Source organism: Eucalyptus grandis, chromosome 7, assembly GCF_016545825.1.
Source record: "Eucalyptus grandis isolate ANBG69807.140 chromosome 7, ASM1654582v1, whole genome shotgun sequence".
NCBI classification, from domain to species: Eukaryota; Viridiplantae; Streptophyta; class Magnoliopsida; order Myrtales; family Myrtaceae; genus Eucalyptus; species Eucalyptus grandis.
In genome coordinates this window covers 30,993,116-31,010,209 of record NC_052618.1, presented here as the reverse complement: position 1 = coordinate 31,010,209, position 17,094 = coordinate 30,993,116, and the positions used below count along the sequence as shown (strand labels likewise).

Below are 17,094 nucleotides of genomic sequence, written 5' to 3'. Positions count from 1 at the left end.
GATAATTGCACAATACTAGACAGTTGATGGATTTGAGACAAACGATAATCAAAGTAAGACTGAGAGAAGAGAAAATTGAACACGCGGTTTATAGTGGTTCGGCTTATATCAAGCCTACGTCCACTCTTCTTCACTGACAGCCTATTGGCTAGATTCCACTATGAACAAAAGAGAAGTTACAGCACAGCTTTGCCTTGATTCCACAGTGTAGATGTTCTACCACACCTCCTCAAGATTTCTCACAAATATAGACTCTTTTTGTATACAAGTATTTGCTCAAAGTAATTGTCTAAACAAAAGGAGCTTCAGACTTTGGAATTCTTCTATCGCACACACCTTGAACAACTAAGACCGTCTTCCTTATATACTTCTTTATGCCATCATACCCGTTGGCACTTACCAAAGGAATTCCTCCAATCTACCCGTTGGACGGAATCAATTAGGAAGATTGTTCGAGCTATTAAAGGAACGTGTCGATAGCTCATCAATCCTGTTCGCCCATACAATCAGAATCTCGGTTTCCATAAGTAGAACCTTCCAATAATATTTAGGCAATCACCGGATCTTCAATTCATCAATCCTGTTAGGTTGTTAGAATAGATTGATTAAGAGCTAAATAGATTGTAATATTTATGTGGATAGGTGCATTAATTTTTTAGGCCCGGTTAGGTGGTTAAATTAGTGTTTCCGGCCTAGGTTTGTATTTATTTGGTTAAATTGCACTAATTTAATTATTTTTGTTATTTATTTAATTATTTAATATTTTTTGAAAATTATACTAGGATAGTCAGTGACCGGAATTTCGTGCTGATTGCAATGGTGTGTTTAGTTTATGCAATTGAATGTTAATTTGTACAATTTGAGTGATGATTGTGATTTTGAGTTATTATTTCAAAATTGTGAAATTTTGGTAATTTATTAGAAAATACCGGGTGTTAGGTTTTGACACCGAAAATGCTTTTAAATACTATATTAAATAGTGAGATTTAAAAAGGAAGAATATCAATTTTTTTAGTTCGATCTGACCATGTACCCACACGGTTTTTTTTACCAGGTGTTTTTAATATGAAGAAAATATGCCAAATTCAATATTTTAATTGAGACATTTGAGTACAATGCATGATGTCCTTGCCCAAGGTTGAATGATCGTGTGATGGCTATGAAAATCCGTCACAAGCTGTTAAGCCGGACGATGCTCTACATGGGATGCCCCAAGTCAACAAATGTCAGTTGTAATGGAGGCTGGACCGATGCTTCCTAATGAAATACCGTCTATGTATAGACGTTGCCGTGCTCAATGGTGCGAGACGATGCCCAGCTACACCGGAAGACCGCTGACTGTTGATTTGATCGTGGCCATTGGGTCGTAATCAATTGAGATGCGTGATTGATTGAATTGACACGCCTGATTATAGGAGAAAATTGTGTGGCACGGAATGAGACGGGTAATAACGATTTGGCCTTATAATCAGAACCCCTATAATTGTTTGGTTATAAGTTCAGACGTCCCGATTGATGAGTGCTTTTAATGCAATTATATGCGATATGAATTGTCTTGATGTACGAATGAACTGAGGCAAGGTAAGTCTTATGTGATGTGTGGTTAGATTACCTCTATGCGTATTTTCTTCCTAAATAGGGGTTTAGGGAGTAAACTTGCTGAGATATTGTCTCACCCCGTCATGGGCTTAACATTTTCAGGTCCTTAGATGGCGGTACCTCCAGTTCGTTTTGGTCAGCCTGGAGGGGTTACTGAGTGGAGCACGAATGTCCTTGTCCCCGGAAGTCATTAGGTCTATGAGCTCATAGTGACCACTGTTTGGGTTGATGAGGGCCTACCTCAGAGGGTACCTCATCAATTTAGGGCATGATTTCGCCATGGGTTCAATGGATAATGGGATGGTCCCCTTCAGGGTTTTGATATCTTCGCTATTGCAGTCAACGCTGCTCTGGGTAAGGGTGCAGCTGACCCTCTTGATGGGGTTGTGGAGGACCTGAAGCCCCCAGAGCCTATTGAAGTGGAGTCCGAAGGATCGGCGAATATGTCCGATTAGTGGGTTGTAGGATAACTTCTTTTGGAGAGCTGATCTTTTCATAAATAGACTAGTTTGTTTATAAAAATGTGTTTTGTTTGTGAATTTGTTGTCCTGTTTTTTTTTTATCTCATACTTTTACAGTTAGGGGTTTTTATTTTGCTTCCACATGTGCCTTAAAATTAACGGGTTGGTGACGCGTCTTGGGACGTCGCAATTTTATCGACCACCGATGGATATACGCGTGCTCGAGATTTGGGGTGTGACAGGTTAGCCTGAGGAAACTGAACACGATAGAGGAGTTCGCTCTAAGGTATTCAATAAGTTGATTAACATTGTCCACAAGAACCATCCTTCTTAAAGAAATGAAATAGATGTAACAAATACTACAGACCAAGTCCATTTTCTTTTCCTGCTCTACATTATAGTAAGATACAATGACTTCTCAGATTACATATTCGTGCAACCTCTCCACCTCCAACTTGGAAGTGAATGCCAGTATATCCGGATCTTGTTTAAGAAGAATCATCTCATCTCCAGTGGTGGTTGTCCATGCATCAATTCCTTTGCCCTCTTCATCGTCGATAAGAAAGGCCGATCTGAGATTCAATGATATGTTGCTGACGAGAACCGGACTTCCCCACCCGAAGTCAATCTCAAATAGCCCGAAACGGCACCAGCTACTAAAAAATATCGTATGCACTTCGTTTGAGGACGCGACTTTGACAAATTCGGCTATAGAATTCCCCACCGTCGAGCAGAACTCCTGCTTGTTTACTATTGTTGCATATTTCGTTTTAGCGTCCGATATTATATTGTGGATTATATTCACCATCTCATTGAACTCCGGATTCCTTTTGCTGGCCGCGGGTTGATCGGAGCGCCCAGAAATCACGCTGAAGAAATTGCCACAAGAATTTGCGGGTATCTTTAGTTTGACTTTATCGCGCAAGTTAAACGTCATATAAACTGCGATAGGCCTTTCTTCGCCCTGTCCACATCGATCAATCTTGACGAGAGCCTTACTTATTAGTGCCGAAACAACCTCCACCCTCGAAGGCTGGAAGTTGTTGGCCATTGAATCCTTTGCATCATCCCTTGCTAGGGCTCTCAGCTTCGATATAGCATCACCGCTGAACCTGAACCTAGACACCGTGAATTCCTTGCTGCCAGTACTCCGTGGCGGAGGCCAATTCGCAACGGCCGACACTTTCATTGGGAATAGAGACGACAACTCGAAACTTGGACAGACTGTAACATCTACGTTACCTCGGCAAGCGGTGGCCCACGAATTAATGAATATGGCTATGGTGCACACGTCGCTGATCCTGTGTGTAGAGCGCAAGCCAATTGCTATTCCGCCGCACTCGAACGTATTCACTTGAATCACCACTAGTGGATTGCCTACTGAATTGTTCGGGAATTGCGACAAATATTCGAGCAAATCCATGTCGGGGTCTCTATGGAGAAGCTGATCAATTTGGCCATCCACTTTGGCATGGACGAACTCCACTCCAAGGTCGTTACAATCGATAAAACAACCATCGTCGTCCTCGATGTATCTCCCTGCCATAGGATAAAAAGAGGGTTAGAGTTTTGGAAAGTGACTCCTCCATTTGGTGAAGCCTTTGAGATATATCGACTCTGGGGTTCCCAGCATCATCTCTATAGTAGAAGATAACGCCCACATAATTTGGCATCTGAAGCTCATCTATTGACGTTAGCTTCCATTTTCGCTGGTCGCTCGGTGTCGGCACTGACGGCTTGACCAGCTTCTTCCACTGTATTTCCACCTTCATGCTTGGATTGCCTCTCAAGATATGTGTAGAAACGAGGATGATGAATATGGTATTGCACGAGTTCTCCAGTGGTTTTATAGAGCGCTCCAACCCTTGCCTCTCTTTGCACGGATAATAAAACCGCGTAAAAATATCTCGGAAACGAGAGTCACGCTTCCCCGTTTCTTGGAAATTTCACGAAGTCGCAATCGATACGAGAACAAACAACGTTAAATGATGACGAGACGCTTGTGGTCACGGGTGCGGTCCTGATGTTTCGGTGCATGGAAGCCCCATTTGGAGCTGTCCAACAGCTTTCGTTGCCAGGCATGGAGTCCAGACATTGACTTGTGTGGACTTTGGGATCGCGACTTGGTGAAAAAATCTCGAGAAAATCACCAAATCAGAAACTGCCAGATGGAAATGAGCGGAAAATGTGGTCCGATGGACATTAATTTACTGAAATATTTAGATAATAAATCGTACATTCATTTAATTGTTGACACCTAATTTTGGAAAAATAAAATTGCATTTTGAACAAAAAAAAATGAAAATGAGGAAATTGATTTGATGTAAGTATGCAAGGAAATATGGAATTATGATGGATGTCCTGATTTTGTTAAATGCAGCAACAATTTTAAAATCAGGTGAACAAAGGTTAAGGATTTTGATAAAATGGAAGGAATCGGTGTAAAATTGAGCTAATTGCCAAATCATGTTCCGATTTGCATATTTAATTTAATGTAACAGAAGATGAAAGTTTGAAATTTACCATAGAAAGTGGTCGTGCGGAATGTGGACCTGCACAAGGTTTGAGGGGGAAGAATCGGCCAAAAAATTTTCGTGAAAAAAGCTGAGAGAATTCGTGAAAGTGAGAAAAAAAAAAAGAGAGGAAACCCCATTTTCTCATCCAAGGGTCTTTTCTTTTTTTCCCTTCTGACAACCTGCAGAAGAAAAGAAGGGGAAAAGTCAGCAAAAGAAAGAGAAAGCAGCAGCAGCGACTGTTCGTCTTCTTCGCGTGGACGCCCCTACCCGCTCTCGCGTCGCACCGACTCCACGAGCGCCGCCGCCGCTTCACCAGGCCCGGCGTCGCCACGCTTCATCCGCGATCTGCAGCGCCCTTCACTGCGCGCCTCTGTTCATCCGATACCAGCAACCCGCTGTCCCTGCGCCAGAGCTCGACTCCGTCGCTACACCTTAGCAGCCCGCACCACCGCCGACTGCTACTCACCTGACTGAACCCTTCCGCCTCAGCAGCTCGTCTCCGCAGTACCGCTGCCCGCGTCGCCCCCGCACCTGACCTCGGAGCCTGACGCTGCCGCGCCAGCAGCCTGCGTTGCCTCCGCGCCGCTCATCGCCGTGCGTCCGCTCCTCACCCGCGCCTGCACCGGTCCCGCGCCGCCGCGATCCCGCACCCTCGCCGTTCAGCAAGCCGCGCCTCCGCCCGTCCGTGGCACCTGCCTCACCTCCGAGCACCAGCATCGTCACTGCCCAAACTGCCCGTGCTCCGGCCCCTTTTTATTTAAAAAAATCAAGGTAGTTTATTATTATTTTTTTATTTATCATGTTTAGTTGTAATGGCTTAAATTGTAATATTGAATGTTAATATTTGTGCAGTTTGTAGGCATTATCCGCTAGGATTTTGTCAGAATTATTGTAATTATTAATTTAATCCGAGAGATATCGGATTATTTTTTAATTATATTAATTTTTGGGCTATTTTTGGTAGAATTTAAATTGTTAAATCATTATAATTATTAATTTGATCCGTAAGACTTCGGATCAGATTTTTAATTATTTTGATCTCTTTGTCGTGATAATTAGAGTTAGGATAATCGTTAATTTGACCTGTGACTTAATTTGACCTGTGAGACAACATGTTATTTTTTTCGATTATTTTAATCCTTTATTTTGTTGATAGCTTAGATTTAATATTTATTTAATAATTACTTATCTTTTTAAAAAACTAAAAATTCATAAAATCAAAAATCAAAATTCTGCATGAGCATATAGGTTTAGTAAATCAAACATGTAGGTTTAATAACTTAGATTTTTCTTAGGATTACATTTTTAGGATTGCATTTTTAGAAATAAGTTAGGGTTGAACCTAAGTAAATTCTTTAGGGTTTTAGATAGTGTTCGCACATTTTAATTATCTCATTTTTCAATAAATAGTTTTCTAAGATAGGATAGGGTTTAAGTTAAATTAATCCTTAGAATAAATTAGAAAATTATCCCTTTTTAGATAGATTAAGTAGGGATTTCATAAATTCTAAAGTTTCAATAAAAAAAAAATACAAAAATACTAGGTGCATGTTAACTAGTTCGCATAATAGGATCATTTAATCATAATTTTTTTATTAGTGAAATTAGGTCATGAGGTGCATGTTAATTAGTTTGCATAATAGACCCATTTAATTAGGATTTGCATATTAATAAGATTAAGTCATTTAGTTTTAAAATGCATTTTTCTAAAAAGAATTCTAATTTTTAAGAAAACCCATAAAATGATTGCTTGCTTCGTGTGATGCAATTTATTTATTTATTATTCCTATTTGAATGTTTTAATAATGGATGAGCACCCGTGTGGTCACCACATTTGCATGATAGTAATTTAGGTTAAAATAAATCAGCGCTCCAAAAACGTTTTTGAAAATTAAAAAAAGAAATAGTACCGAAAGGGCATTAGAGCAATCTAGTGTAACCAAGTCCCTGTACCTTTAGTCTCTGGTTCGTAGGAGTAAAATAAATCTCCCATTATTTTACTTAGGTGTCTAATCAACCTACTGTGAACTGATTAGTGGCGACTCCTAGATATTAATCATTTGCATGTTAAATACTTGAACCTTAAGTCGCGAATTGGTATGGGCTTGGGAGAGCCCAAGCTAAGTTAAAAACTTAGTAATCCATTAACCTAGTTTTAGGTAGTACACCCGAAATTTAGGTCGCGACATTAATAAGTTAAATTTTTAGAACAATCGAAAGTGATATCACAAAATTTCATATAAATCAAGATCTTTCGAGCACCTATTTTACCAGTTACATATTTCCACGATTTAGGTTAAGACTAAACTCCAGCGTCTTTATCTAACGAGGAGAGAACGGCATTTTCTTTTTGTATGAGCAAAGGAAACCAATATAACTAGAGGTCTTTTGTATGTGCATCCAAGGCTCTTGTATTGTGAGCATAATAAAGAAAGAGTAGCAAAGGGAAAGAAGGCTAATATAGAAGAATGGGGGTCGAGGCATCAATGATCTTCTCCAAGACATGACTGATCACACATCGAGCTCTTCTTATTGCAGTTATTTTGATGAGCAACATTCTTTCTAGGTATATCTATTTTATTAAATTATGTATTGAGTTTGACTCATGTATGGGATTCGAGTTAGCTGAAATATTTTGATTTGTCAGAATCTGGGATACCCTTTAGTCGAATTAGGTTTGTTTTCCTATTGGTCGGTGGTTCTATGTTTTCGCTAAAAGTAGGTCTAGTTCATCATTTATCATGCCCTTTAGTCGAATTAGGTTTGTTTTCCTGCTGGTCGGTGGTTCTATATTTTCATTAAAAGTAGGTCTAGTTCTTCATCATTTATCATGCCCTTAAGTCGAATTAGGTTTGTTTTCTTGTTGGTCGGTGGTTCTATGTTTTCGCTAATAGTAGGTCTAGTTCTTCATCATTTATTGTTGCCCATTTCTGACCGTGAAAAGCGTAGGGAAAAGATCCGTACAAGAAAAAGAGACCCCTTAGGAAGAGAGAAAGCCGCAAAAGGGCGAAACTAGGGCCAAGCGTTCGGAGCTTGATTTTAGCCAGGCGCTATGACTTGTGCTTTGATCATCACAACTAGTTAATTTATTTATTTGTAAATATCGCATTTTTAGGTTTAATGTAGGCGAGGAAAGCACCAAGTGTATGACCGATTATAACTTTAATTTTTCGATTATTACTAAATTATTTGCTGATAACTCTCCTTGTGGAGTATGGATTGACAATTGGATGGAATTAAGTAAATCTCCAGTGTTCTTTATTGTTTATTTTTTTATTTCTCTATTGATTTCACATTAATTTAATTACAAGATTTGATTTTTTTTTTTGCACTAACATTGCACTACACTTGGCGATGACTTTTTTTTTACTTCATTTTGGGTTGTAATAAATATATATAGAATATTTATATGGAAACTATTAAAAAATTTGGTGGTAGCATTAAAGAAAAGCCTAGCACCGGCTGATGCTTATTATTATTACGATTAATGCTGTCAAAAACCTCAAATTGGTACATTTATGCTATATTTACCCAAAAATCACAAACTGGTATATTCATACCATTTTAATCCAAACTAGTGCATTTATATTTCATTTATCTCAAATTAATTTTTATGTTATAAAAATCCCAAACTTCTACATCCTGCAATATTTACCCTAAATCGGGCGCATCCGTGTCACATTTACATCAAAATTTACGGACTTATCATAATTTGTGGTAAATTGACATGGGTTTTTATCAATATGTTGTGAATATAGCATAGGTGAATGACTGCACTATCTTGCAATTTTCAATTATTTGAGGTCCATGTGAATTCCCATGAGCCTCATGTGTCATTTGGTGAATAAATCCAGATAAGACAACATAGTACCATGTGTTTGAACAAGATAGAGACACATGTAAGTGATTATAAAAGAATTTTAAGTACTGAGCAAATCAACTTCAACTGTTATCATTATTGTCAATGACATTTTTATAGTGCACAAATAAAGTGCCGTTTGGACTCGTGCTTTTTTAATTTTTTCTATGAACAATAATAAGATCATTTAACTTGCTTTTTAGTTTTTCTAAAGACGACGTTTATCTACTAAACAAAATTTAATAGTTGAAAAACGTTGAAAACCTAGAGAAAATCTTAATCACATTTCAGATAATTGATTTTATCCATAATAATCTAAAGGATGTAATAGTAAATAAACTGCCTCTAAGTTGTTACGGCTCAATAATCTGGACATCTATGTCTATGCTTCAGCAAAAAATAAAAATAAAATTTTGTTTTCTGGCCAAATTATAAAATGTCACCTAAATTTTAAAAAAAATCCTGTAAAATCCCACGTGTCAAAATTGGTATGTCGTGAAAGTTTGGGGAGTTATGAACCAAGAAAAAGCTGAAGTACGTCCTATCTCGAGATTTAAATTAAGCAAAAATAAAAAGTGCGAAGTTATTTAGACACGCCTTCAAATACTAACAAATCAAATCCAAGTCATATTCTTGTGGGATCTCTAGCCTTTGTCTTTAGCTCTGATTCCATGGCTAAACTAAACATTTGAGTGGATAACATTGTAGATGGTGAGGATATTTCCCTGATACGTACCAGCTAGCTAGGCACTCCAATGGAGATACTTTTGTTTGATTTGAGGGTAAGTACACTAAAAATGTCATAAATTTCATACAGCGCTCACATTATCACTCACTTAAGTATCATAACGAAAGTTATGGCGCTCCTGTTATTTTTACCCTGTTGAATTTGAAAAACATATTGGTCCAATTGTAGTTGTTTGAGTGAGCAAACTTGCTATGCGTGTGTCACGATCCTCCAGAAGAGGACCTTGAGCAGATCATCGGATTGTTATGCGAGCTCGGATAATCCTCTCACACGAGGTGGCTTTGCTCTTTGCATGGACTCTCCCAATTACCGATCACAACACTGATTCTCAATTCTTATTTGTTAGTAATAACATAGAGTTGTCCCTAACCTATTTTAAGTTGGTAAGGAACCGCGTAAGACGCAGGAGGTCACCGCTAACCTCTTATGCTGATTATAATTTTTTTTTTAAGTACATGTACCCATCAAAATAGGAGTAAAACGATGTTATCGCCAGCAAAGATTTGGGTCACTCGTGCAAAAGTCTTCCCATCAAGCATAGGAATACAAAAGTGTATTTTGCTGTAAACTATTAATGAGTTTTTGAATGAAAATGGAGGTTGGAGTTAAGCGGCTTTTGCAAAGAACCTTATGATGGGAAAGTCGAGGAGAAACATAGCATGCAAATATGCATCTTGTAAATACACTCGCCCAAAATGAAGGAAAAATGTTAAGGACATATGACTAACAATTCCAGTATATCTTTGGAAGAGGCTGATTAAGAAAAAGTCACAATCCGAAACAAAATGTGCTAAGAGGACGGCAGAAAACATACTCACTATCAACACTAAGTTTGTTTCACGAAAAAAATCTGACATTTTTAGAAGATGTTTCCTGAAAAATGACAAAAATTTTCTGATGTTTGGCTGCAATCTGAAAATGAATTGAAAAATATTTTCTATTGTTTAGTTAATAGACATATCTCTTTCAGGTGTTAGTGGCTTGCACATGGGCAGTTGGGAAATTGAGTACAAGCACTAGGGCCTCAATGGACCCTGACTTGGGCATTGGTATTTGATTCCCAAGCTCGTGATCGGTCTCCATGGACCCAAGTGTCAGGGACTAGGGCACAAGCTTCAAGGTCTCATGCCCGGGTCTATGGAATCGAGCATGGGTATCAAGGATCCGAGCACAGGCATTGAAGTCCTGGCCCAACCTCGATGGACTCGAGCTGTAGGGTTCCTATTTTTGACCACGGCTTTGTTGGTAAAAAACGAAGAAAAAAATCAATTGTATTCAAAATGTATTTGTGGGCTTGACCTTCGTGGACTCGAGTTGGGGTGCTAGGGAGCTAAGCAATGGTATTGGATCCCTAGGCTCAACTACTAGAGCTGGTATCTCAAACTTAACCTCTATAGAACTCGGGCTTGAGCATCAAGGTTTCAGACCTAGTGTCTTTCGTCCCAAGCTTGGCCTTGATGGACTTTGGTGGACTCGGCCCCAGGTTTAGACTTAGGTCCGCAGCCAAGGGCTCAAGAACAAGCTTTAGGGTTCCTATTCCTGAACATAGATTTTCTAATATTTTGGAAAATGATTTTTTTAAGGTAAATCATTTTCCTAAATTAAAACATAGTTTTTCTATTGAATAGGGAAATTTTTTTTTCATTAACTCATTTTCCTAAACTATCCAAATGTTACAAACTGAGAAAAATATATTTCATCAAATAAACGGAGCTTAAATAAGATGACGACGGCTTCCCAAATTGATGAGGCAAAGGTTCTAAACTACTGCTAAAACAAGAACTCAATTATTTATTACATTCCTGACTGTTGGTAACTTCTAGGAGTAAACTTGTTCACCAAACAAATCGCAGATTTTTTTTTTTTTAAAGAGTGGAGAAACCTACGAGAAGCTTATTTTCCTTGGATACGACCCTCAGTTTGAGGGGCAATATAGGATGAGTATTGTCAAGAGAACGAGGTAAGAGACACATGGCTCCATTCCACAAAATTGCAGCTACACCAATTGCACTGCTTCGCTCATTTAACGTTATAAAAGATGCTCCTGATGAAACATTGGTATAAAAAATCTGCAATGAAGACGCGGGTGCAACCTGAGCGTACAAAGACGCGGTCACTGATCTCCTTCAAGATATGGTCAATAATACATCGAACTCCGGCTTCAATTATTAGAATGAGCGGGATGATTTCTTGACTCCTACCTGCTACGGCCATGGAGCATGCAATGGAATGCGCTCTTATCTCGCCAAGCAACTGATACAAAAGTATTGTCACCTAGGTATTGGTGCTCAACTTCAGTTTCAAGATTAGAGATGAGTGGTTTCAGGCTTCGTCTAGATTTTACCTGAAACCATTGGAACAGATTTCCTGTTTTTGAAATCTGTAACCTACATGCATATTCAGGACCTTGGAAACTACAATGTCATAGGATCCAAGATCTACCCAAGTTCTATTTATACTCTTCATTAAATAATTATAGTGAATCATCACTTCTAATGATCATCATTTGCTATAATCTATTGATCACAATTCATTTTTAGACACACAAAGATTATGAAATATTAACAAAGTAAAACTCTCAGTCATAGTTATAACCCATAATGGAAGCTCACACTGGTGGCTTTAGATTACACATTTATCATTAAATACCAACCAGCTTTGCCGTATTTTCCTATGTTTTTTCATTCGAATCCATAGCCTTTGCCGGTATATCTTCACAAATTGTGCCGGTTTCATATTTCATATTTTTGCTCGAAGGGCAACTCTACTTACTTTGAAAATACCAACCAGCTGCAGCTGGATAAAACTAAACTCTAGAAAGGTCAAATTGCCCCCACCTTGTAAATCGCCAAGCTCCCAAACTCCCCCATGAATCCTCAAGCTCTATCACTCAAACAACCTCTCATGTCTCCTCCAGCACACACCTTTGTCCGCCGTTGCCGTCGACCTCTTCCCTCCTTTCTCTTCTTCTGTCGCCAACGCCACTTAGTTTATATATGGTGGCCATGGACGCAATTTCAGAGAGCGACCATGGCCACAAGGTTAGAGAGAGAGAGAGAGGTGTGTGATAAGGGGCTAAGTGCGAGAAGGGTGAGGGTTTTATTGGGTATTCATCTATATAAATATGGATAGGGATCCCAATTTACATCTTAAATTTTGTCCCGTCTAATGAGTAAGTAACACCTCAAGAATTGAGTATTCATTAGGGTGAGAAAAAGATTTGGACTGCGATGTGTTTTGGGCAATTCCCATTAGATCCGATCCAATTCTTGGTTTCTAAAACCTGAAACCAATAATAATCAATCTAATTGCTAATTTCAGGTGTAGACTGAATCATTTATACCACTTGGACTGGACCAATATATATTTTTTTAATTCTTATTATTACAAAACTGAAAACCCTAATTATTAATTGCCCATTCTTCAATCTCATTCACGCTAAAAATCCTACTTGTCTAGTTTTCACTCTCAATCATGCTTGTCGCTTGTGATTGTCACTCTCAATCATGCTTGTTGCTGACACCTCTACCTTACTCTCACTCGTCAGTCATGTGTCACGGGCTAAAAGAGAGTCAACCCAAGAGGTTCCTAGAGGACGACCATGTCTCATCCGTGGAAGACCTCCTGCTCTCACTCGGATTCCCATCAAGGCTTCTCCCCGAAGCTTCCAAGGGCTGGCGAAACCGTCATTGAGTCATATTCTAGAAGTCTATTCCGTTATTTATGTCGGTAGACGGTAGTTGACATTTATGTCGGTAGTTGAGGCGGTGCAATCTCATCTGCCAGTTAAATTCTCAATCAACGGATGTAATACGAGGACCTCGAGTATAAGAACGGGAGTCTCCCCCTCATTTGTATCCATCCAATCCTTTCAAGCAATACAAAGCTCTTTTCTTTCCAAAGCCCCTCTCTTTAAACTTTCTCTCTCTATGATCCTGGTATACGGGCGAGTGAGCGTTCGATCGAGAAAGGCTTGGCTTGGGTGATCCAAAATAGCCTAAGTCGTCGCGCGGTCACAATCCCAATCGATCGGCCCGTGACATATGCCTCTCTCCTCGATGCGTCCCTCTCACTTGAGTCACTTCCCTTTACTAGATGCCTCCCTTAGTCCCTCTCATCTAAGTTGCGTCCCTCTCGCAGTCTCATCTCGAGTCCTAACATTCTTCTTCGTCTCTTGCTTTGGTTTTGGCCGTTCGTAACCGTAACGGAATCTCATCAATGTAAATAATCAATGCTCTACTTTTGGTCATTCTTCATACAAAGTGTAGGCTAAGAATTACCGTGAATCTGCATCTAATATATGTGATTTTCGTAGCTCTCTCTGAGTTTCACACTCTCACTTAGATCTAGCCTTTGGAGGACCAAGACACCCTCTACATGTCCGCTTGTTTGTGTGGTTTGATTACTTTACTTCGAGGTTGTTGTCTTTCCTCCCATGCCATCAGTTCGTAGACTCACCCGGGAACTGAACCAGTTGGTTGATCCGATTCAATCTAGTTCCAAAATTAGGTGGGGCTGATTCCTGATTTCATAAACTAGGAACTGGCCCACCTTAGGACCGATTATCCCTAGTATTCATGGTTGAAATTTCTTCTAGTCTTTTTATTTGCGTTGTTCACATTTTCTTCCTATTTCTCTTCGCTCTCCCTTATTATTCCGGCAACCTCGAATAATGCATACCTGACGATAGCAGACCCTATTGTGCCGTTGCCAGCCCGCCACAACCTCTACTAGTCCTCGTCCACACTCCTCTAGTTGCCGAAGCCATCATCTTTGGTTGACCTTGGCTATGTCCGTTGTATGTGTCTGTGTGTATGGAGCTGGGTACCTCTAATACGGAGGTCACAAACCTCGAGCTTGGACTTGTGATTTACTACCTCGTTTGTCCACAAATTTATGACCTCCAAGGTAGAAGACATCCAAGTGAGTGGTCCGCAGACAACGAAGTAGCCGATAAGTGACGCAAAGGACAAGGAATGGAAGGAGGGCAATGCATAAAAAGCCATTGATGAAAAGTCTTTTGTTCTCCCTCTCTCCCTTTCCTTTCCTCTTTCGCTCATCTTCTTCGACCTTTAGCCATAAGAAATGATTTGAGCTACTCTCACCCTCCCTGAACTCTCTTGTTGATTTTGTTCTAGATCTAAGTTTGAGCTCTCCCGATCTAGTTATACATTTAAGAGCTATCTTCAAATTATTATTATTATTATTATTTTTGGAACTCGATATCCCTGTGCTCTATTCAAGTATAGGTCCTCTAGCTTCAATGGTCATATTGCCAAACCAGATGGTTTGCTCTTCCACATGTTAGATGTATGTTTGTTTGCTCAACCTGTTTTGGTTGTCTCCGTACGGAGATGATGTAAAGAAAGTCGAATTTAGATGTGTACTGCTTACTAGTGACGTCATTATTATTGGAGAATGAATTTCCAATGTGCATTATCATATATAATGATATGAGATCCAGTGATCCGCCATCGATTGTGTGCTTAACTTTATTGGTGCTCTCTTAATCCTCCTCATTTCTAGATTTGGCTTTATTTTGTAGTTTTCTAGGTTTTGCTCTCCTTAAATTTCTTTGTCATAAATTTTATTACCTCTCATGTGTCCTTCTGAGAAACGAACACAATTTTCTTTTGATCTAAAAAAAACGAAAAAAAAAAAAAAAAAGAAGAGAAGGAAGCTGACTTTTTGGTAGGTATATGATTTTCCACCAAAGGCAAGGGCAGTTTGGTAAGTTGAGTATTCCAGGTTAATCTGAATCATGAATTGATGTTTTGATACACCATTCATTTTGAGAAAGTAATTTTAAAGTGTCAATTTATTCACAAAATTTTAGAGGGTCCCACTCTTATTTATAATATATACCCACTCAAAACATTAAATGAATGAACTTTCACCCACTATCGTACCATCTATGCCATTACATCAACCCTTAAATAATTGAAAGAGATGAGGCTTGACTAGTGACACAATAATTCTCACAGTAGTACGGTTTGGACTATGATGAAACTTTCAATCCAGTGACAAAAATTACAACCGCATGTGTCTTGATAAAGCTTACAACAAGCATGCCCTATGGGCATTGTAGAAATGATAGAATATGACCCTAATCATTCTTCTTAGATAGCTCTAGTACAATGGATTGAGGGGGTCAACCTAAGGAAATTGAACACAATAGAGGAGTTTGCTCTAAGGTATTTAATAAGTTGATTAACCTTGTCCACAAGAACCATCCTTCTTAAAGAAACGAAACAAATGTAACAAATACTATAGACCAAGTCATTTTCATTTTCTTGGTCTACATTATAGTAAGATACGATGACTTCGCAGATCCAATATTCGTGCAACCTCTCCACCTCCATCTAGGAAGTGAATGCCAGAATATCCGGATCTTGTTTAAGAAGAATCATCTCATCTCCAGTGGTGGTTGTCCATGCATCAATTCCTTTGCCCTCTTCATCGTCGATAAGAATGACCGATCTGAGATTCAATGATATGTTGCTGACGGGAACCGGCCTTCCCCACCCGAAGTCGATCTCATATAGCCCGAAACGGCACCAGCTACTAAAAGAAATCATAAACACTTCACTTGAGGACGCGACTTTGACAAGTTCGGCTATAGAATTCCCCACCGCCGAGCAGAGCTCCTCCTTGTTTACTATTGTTGCATATTTCGTTTTAGCGTCTGATATCATGTTGTGGATTATGTTCACCATCTCATTGAACTCCGGATTCGTTTTGCCGACCGTGGGTTGAGCGGATTGCCCAGAAATCACGCTGAAGAAATTGCCACAAGAATTTGCGGGTATGTTTAGTTTGACTTTATCGCGCAAGTTAAACGCCATACAAACTGCGAAAGGCCTTTCTTCGCCCTGTCTACATCGATCAATCTTGACGAGAGCCTTACTTATTAGTGCCGAAACAACCTCCACCCTCGAAGGCTGGAAGTTGTTGGCCATTGAATCCTTTGCATCATCCCTAGCTAGGGCTCTCAGCTTCGATACAGCATCACCGCTGAACCTGAACCTACACATCGTGAATTCCTTGCTGCCAATAATCCGTGGCGGAGGCCAATTCGCAACAGCCGACACTTTCATTGGGAATAGAGATGACAACTCGAAACTTGGACAGACTGTAACATCTACATTACCTCGGCAAGCGGTGGCCCACGAGTTAACGAATATGGCCATGGTGTAAATGTCGCTGATCCTGTGTGTAGAGCGCAAGCCAATTGCTATTCCGCCGCACTCGAACGTATTCACTTGAATCACCACTAGTGGATTGCCTACTAGGTTGTTTGGGAATTGCGACAAATATTCGAGTAAATCCATGTTGGGGTCTCTGTGGAGCAGCTGATCAATCTGGCCATCCACTTTGGCATGGACGAACTCCACTCCAAGGTCGTTACAGTCGATAAAACAACCGTCGTCATCCTCGATATATCTCCCTGCCATAGGATAAAAGAGGGTTAGAGTTTTGGAAAGTGACTCCTCCATCTGGTGAAGCCTTTGAGAGATATCAACTCCGGGTTCCCGGCATTATCTCTATAGTAGAAGATAACGCCCACATAATTTGGCATCTGAAGCTCATCTATTGATGTTAGCTTCCATTTTCGCTGGTCGCTCGGTGTGGGCACTGATGGCTTGACCAGCTTCTTCCACTGTATTTCCACCTTCATGCTTGGATTGCCTCTCGAGATATGTGTAGAAACGAGGATGGTGAATATGGTATTGCACGAGTTCTCCAGTGGTTTTATAGAGCGCTCCAACCCTTGCCTCTCTTTACACGGGTAATAAAACCGCGTAAAAATATCTCGGAAACGAGAGTCACGCTTCCCCGTTTCTTGGAAATTTCACGAAGTCGCAATCGATACGAGAACAGACAAGGTTAAATGATATGACCAGACGCTTG

The 17,094-nt window shown here is 39.7% G+C and overlaps 2 protein-coding genes across 2 annotated transcripts; both read right to left on the bottom strand.

Annotated features, from left to right (window-relative positions):
- Positions 1 to 2,478: 2,478 nt before the first annotated feature.
- Positions 2,479 to 5,293, bottom strand: LOC104455394 (acetyl-CoA-benzylalcohol acetyltransferase). The gene is made up of 3 exons (XM_039317714.1): positions 5,043 to 5,293; positions 4,584 to 4,612; positions 2,479 to 3,599 (listed from the first exon to the last, which is right to left on the bottom strand). The coding sequence occupies exons 1-3, from the start codon at positions 5,291 to 5,293 to the stop codon at positions 2,479 to 2,481; spliced, it is 1,401 nt and encodes a 466-aa protein (XP_039173648.1).
- Positions 5,294 to 15,545: 10,252 nt separating this feature from the next.
- LOC104453243 (acetyl-CoA-benzylalcohol acetyltransferase) lies at positions 15,546 to 16,861 on the bottom strand. The gene is made up of 2 exons (XM_010067768.3): positions 16,672 to 16,861; positions 15,546 to 16,630 (listed from the first exon to the last, which is right to left on the bottom strand). Exons 1-2 carry the CDS (start codon positions 16,859 to 16,861, stop codon positions 15,546 to 15,548), a joined length of 1,275 nt encoding a protein of 424 aa, XP_010066070.2.
- Positions 16,862 to 17,094: the final 233 nt, after the last annotated feature.

Excerpts from the sequence above, each read along its gene's own strand:
- LOC104455394 (XM_039317714.1), bottom strand. The coding sequence starts at position 5,293 with ATGCTGGTGCTCGGAGGTGAGGCAGGTGCCACGGACGGGCGGAGGCGC. Across the intron at positions 4,613-5,042 it reads AGGCGGAAGGGTTCAGTCAG|GTCCACATTCCGCACGACCA; the intron begins GTGAGTAGCAGT and ends AACCTTGTGCAG. Across the intron at positions 3,600-4,583 it reads CCGCACGACCACTTTCTATG|GGAGATACATCGAGGACGAC; the intron begins GTAAATTTCAAA and ends ATCCTATGGCAG.
- LOC104453243 (XM_010067768.3), bottom strand. The coding sequence starts at position 16,861 with ATGAAGGTGGAAATACAGTGGAAGAAGCTGGTCAAGCCATCAGTGCCC. Across the intron at positions 16,631-16,671 it reads AGGCTTCACCAGATGGAGGA|GGAGATATATCGAGGATGAC; the intron begins GTCACTTTCCAA and ends ATCCTATGGCAG.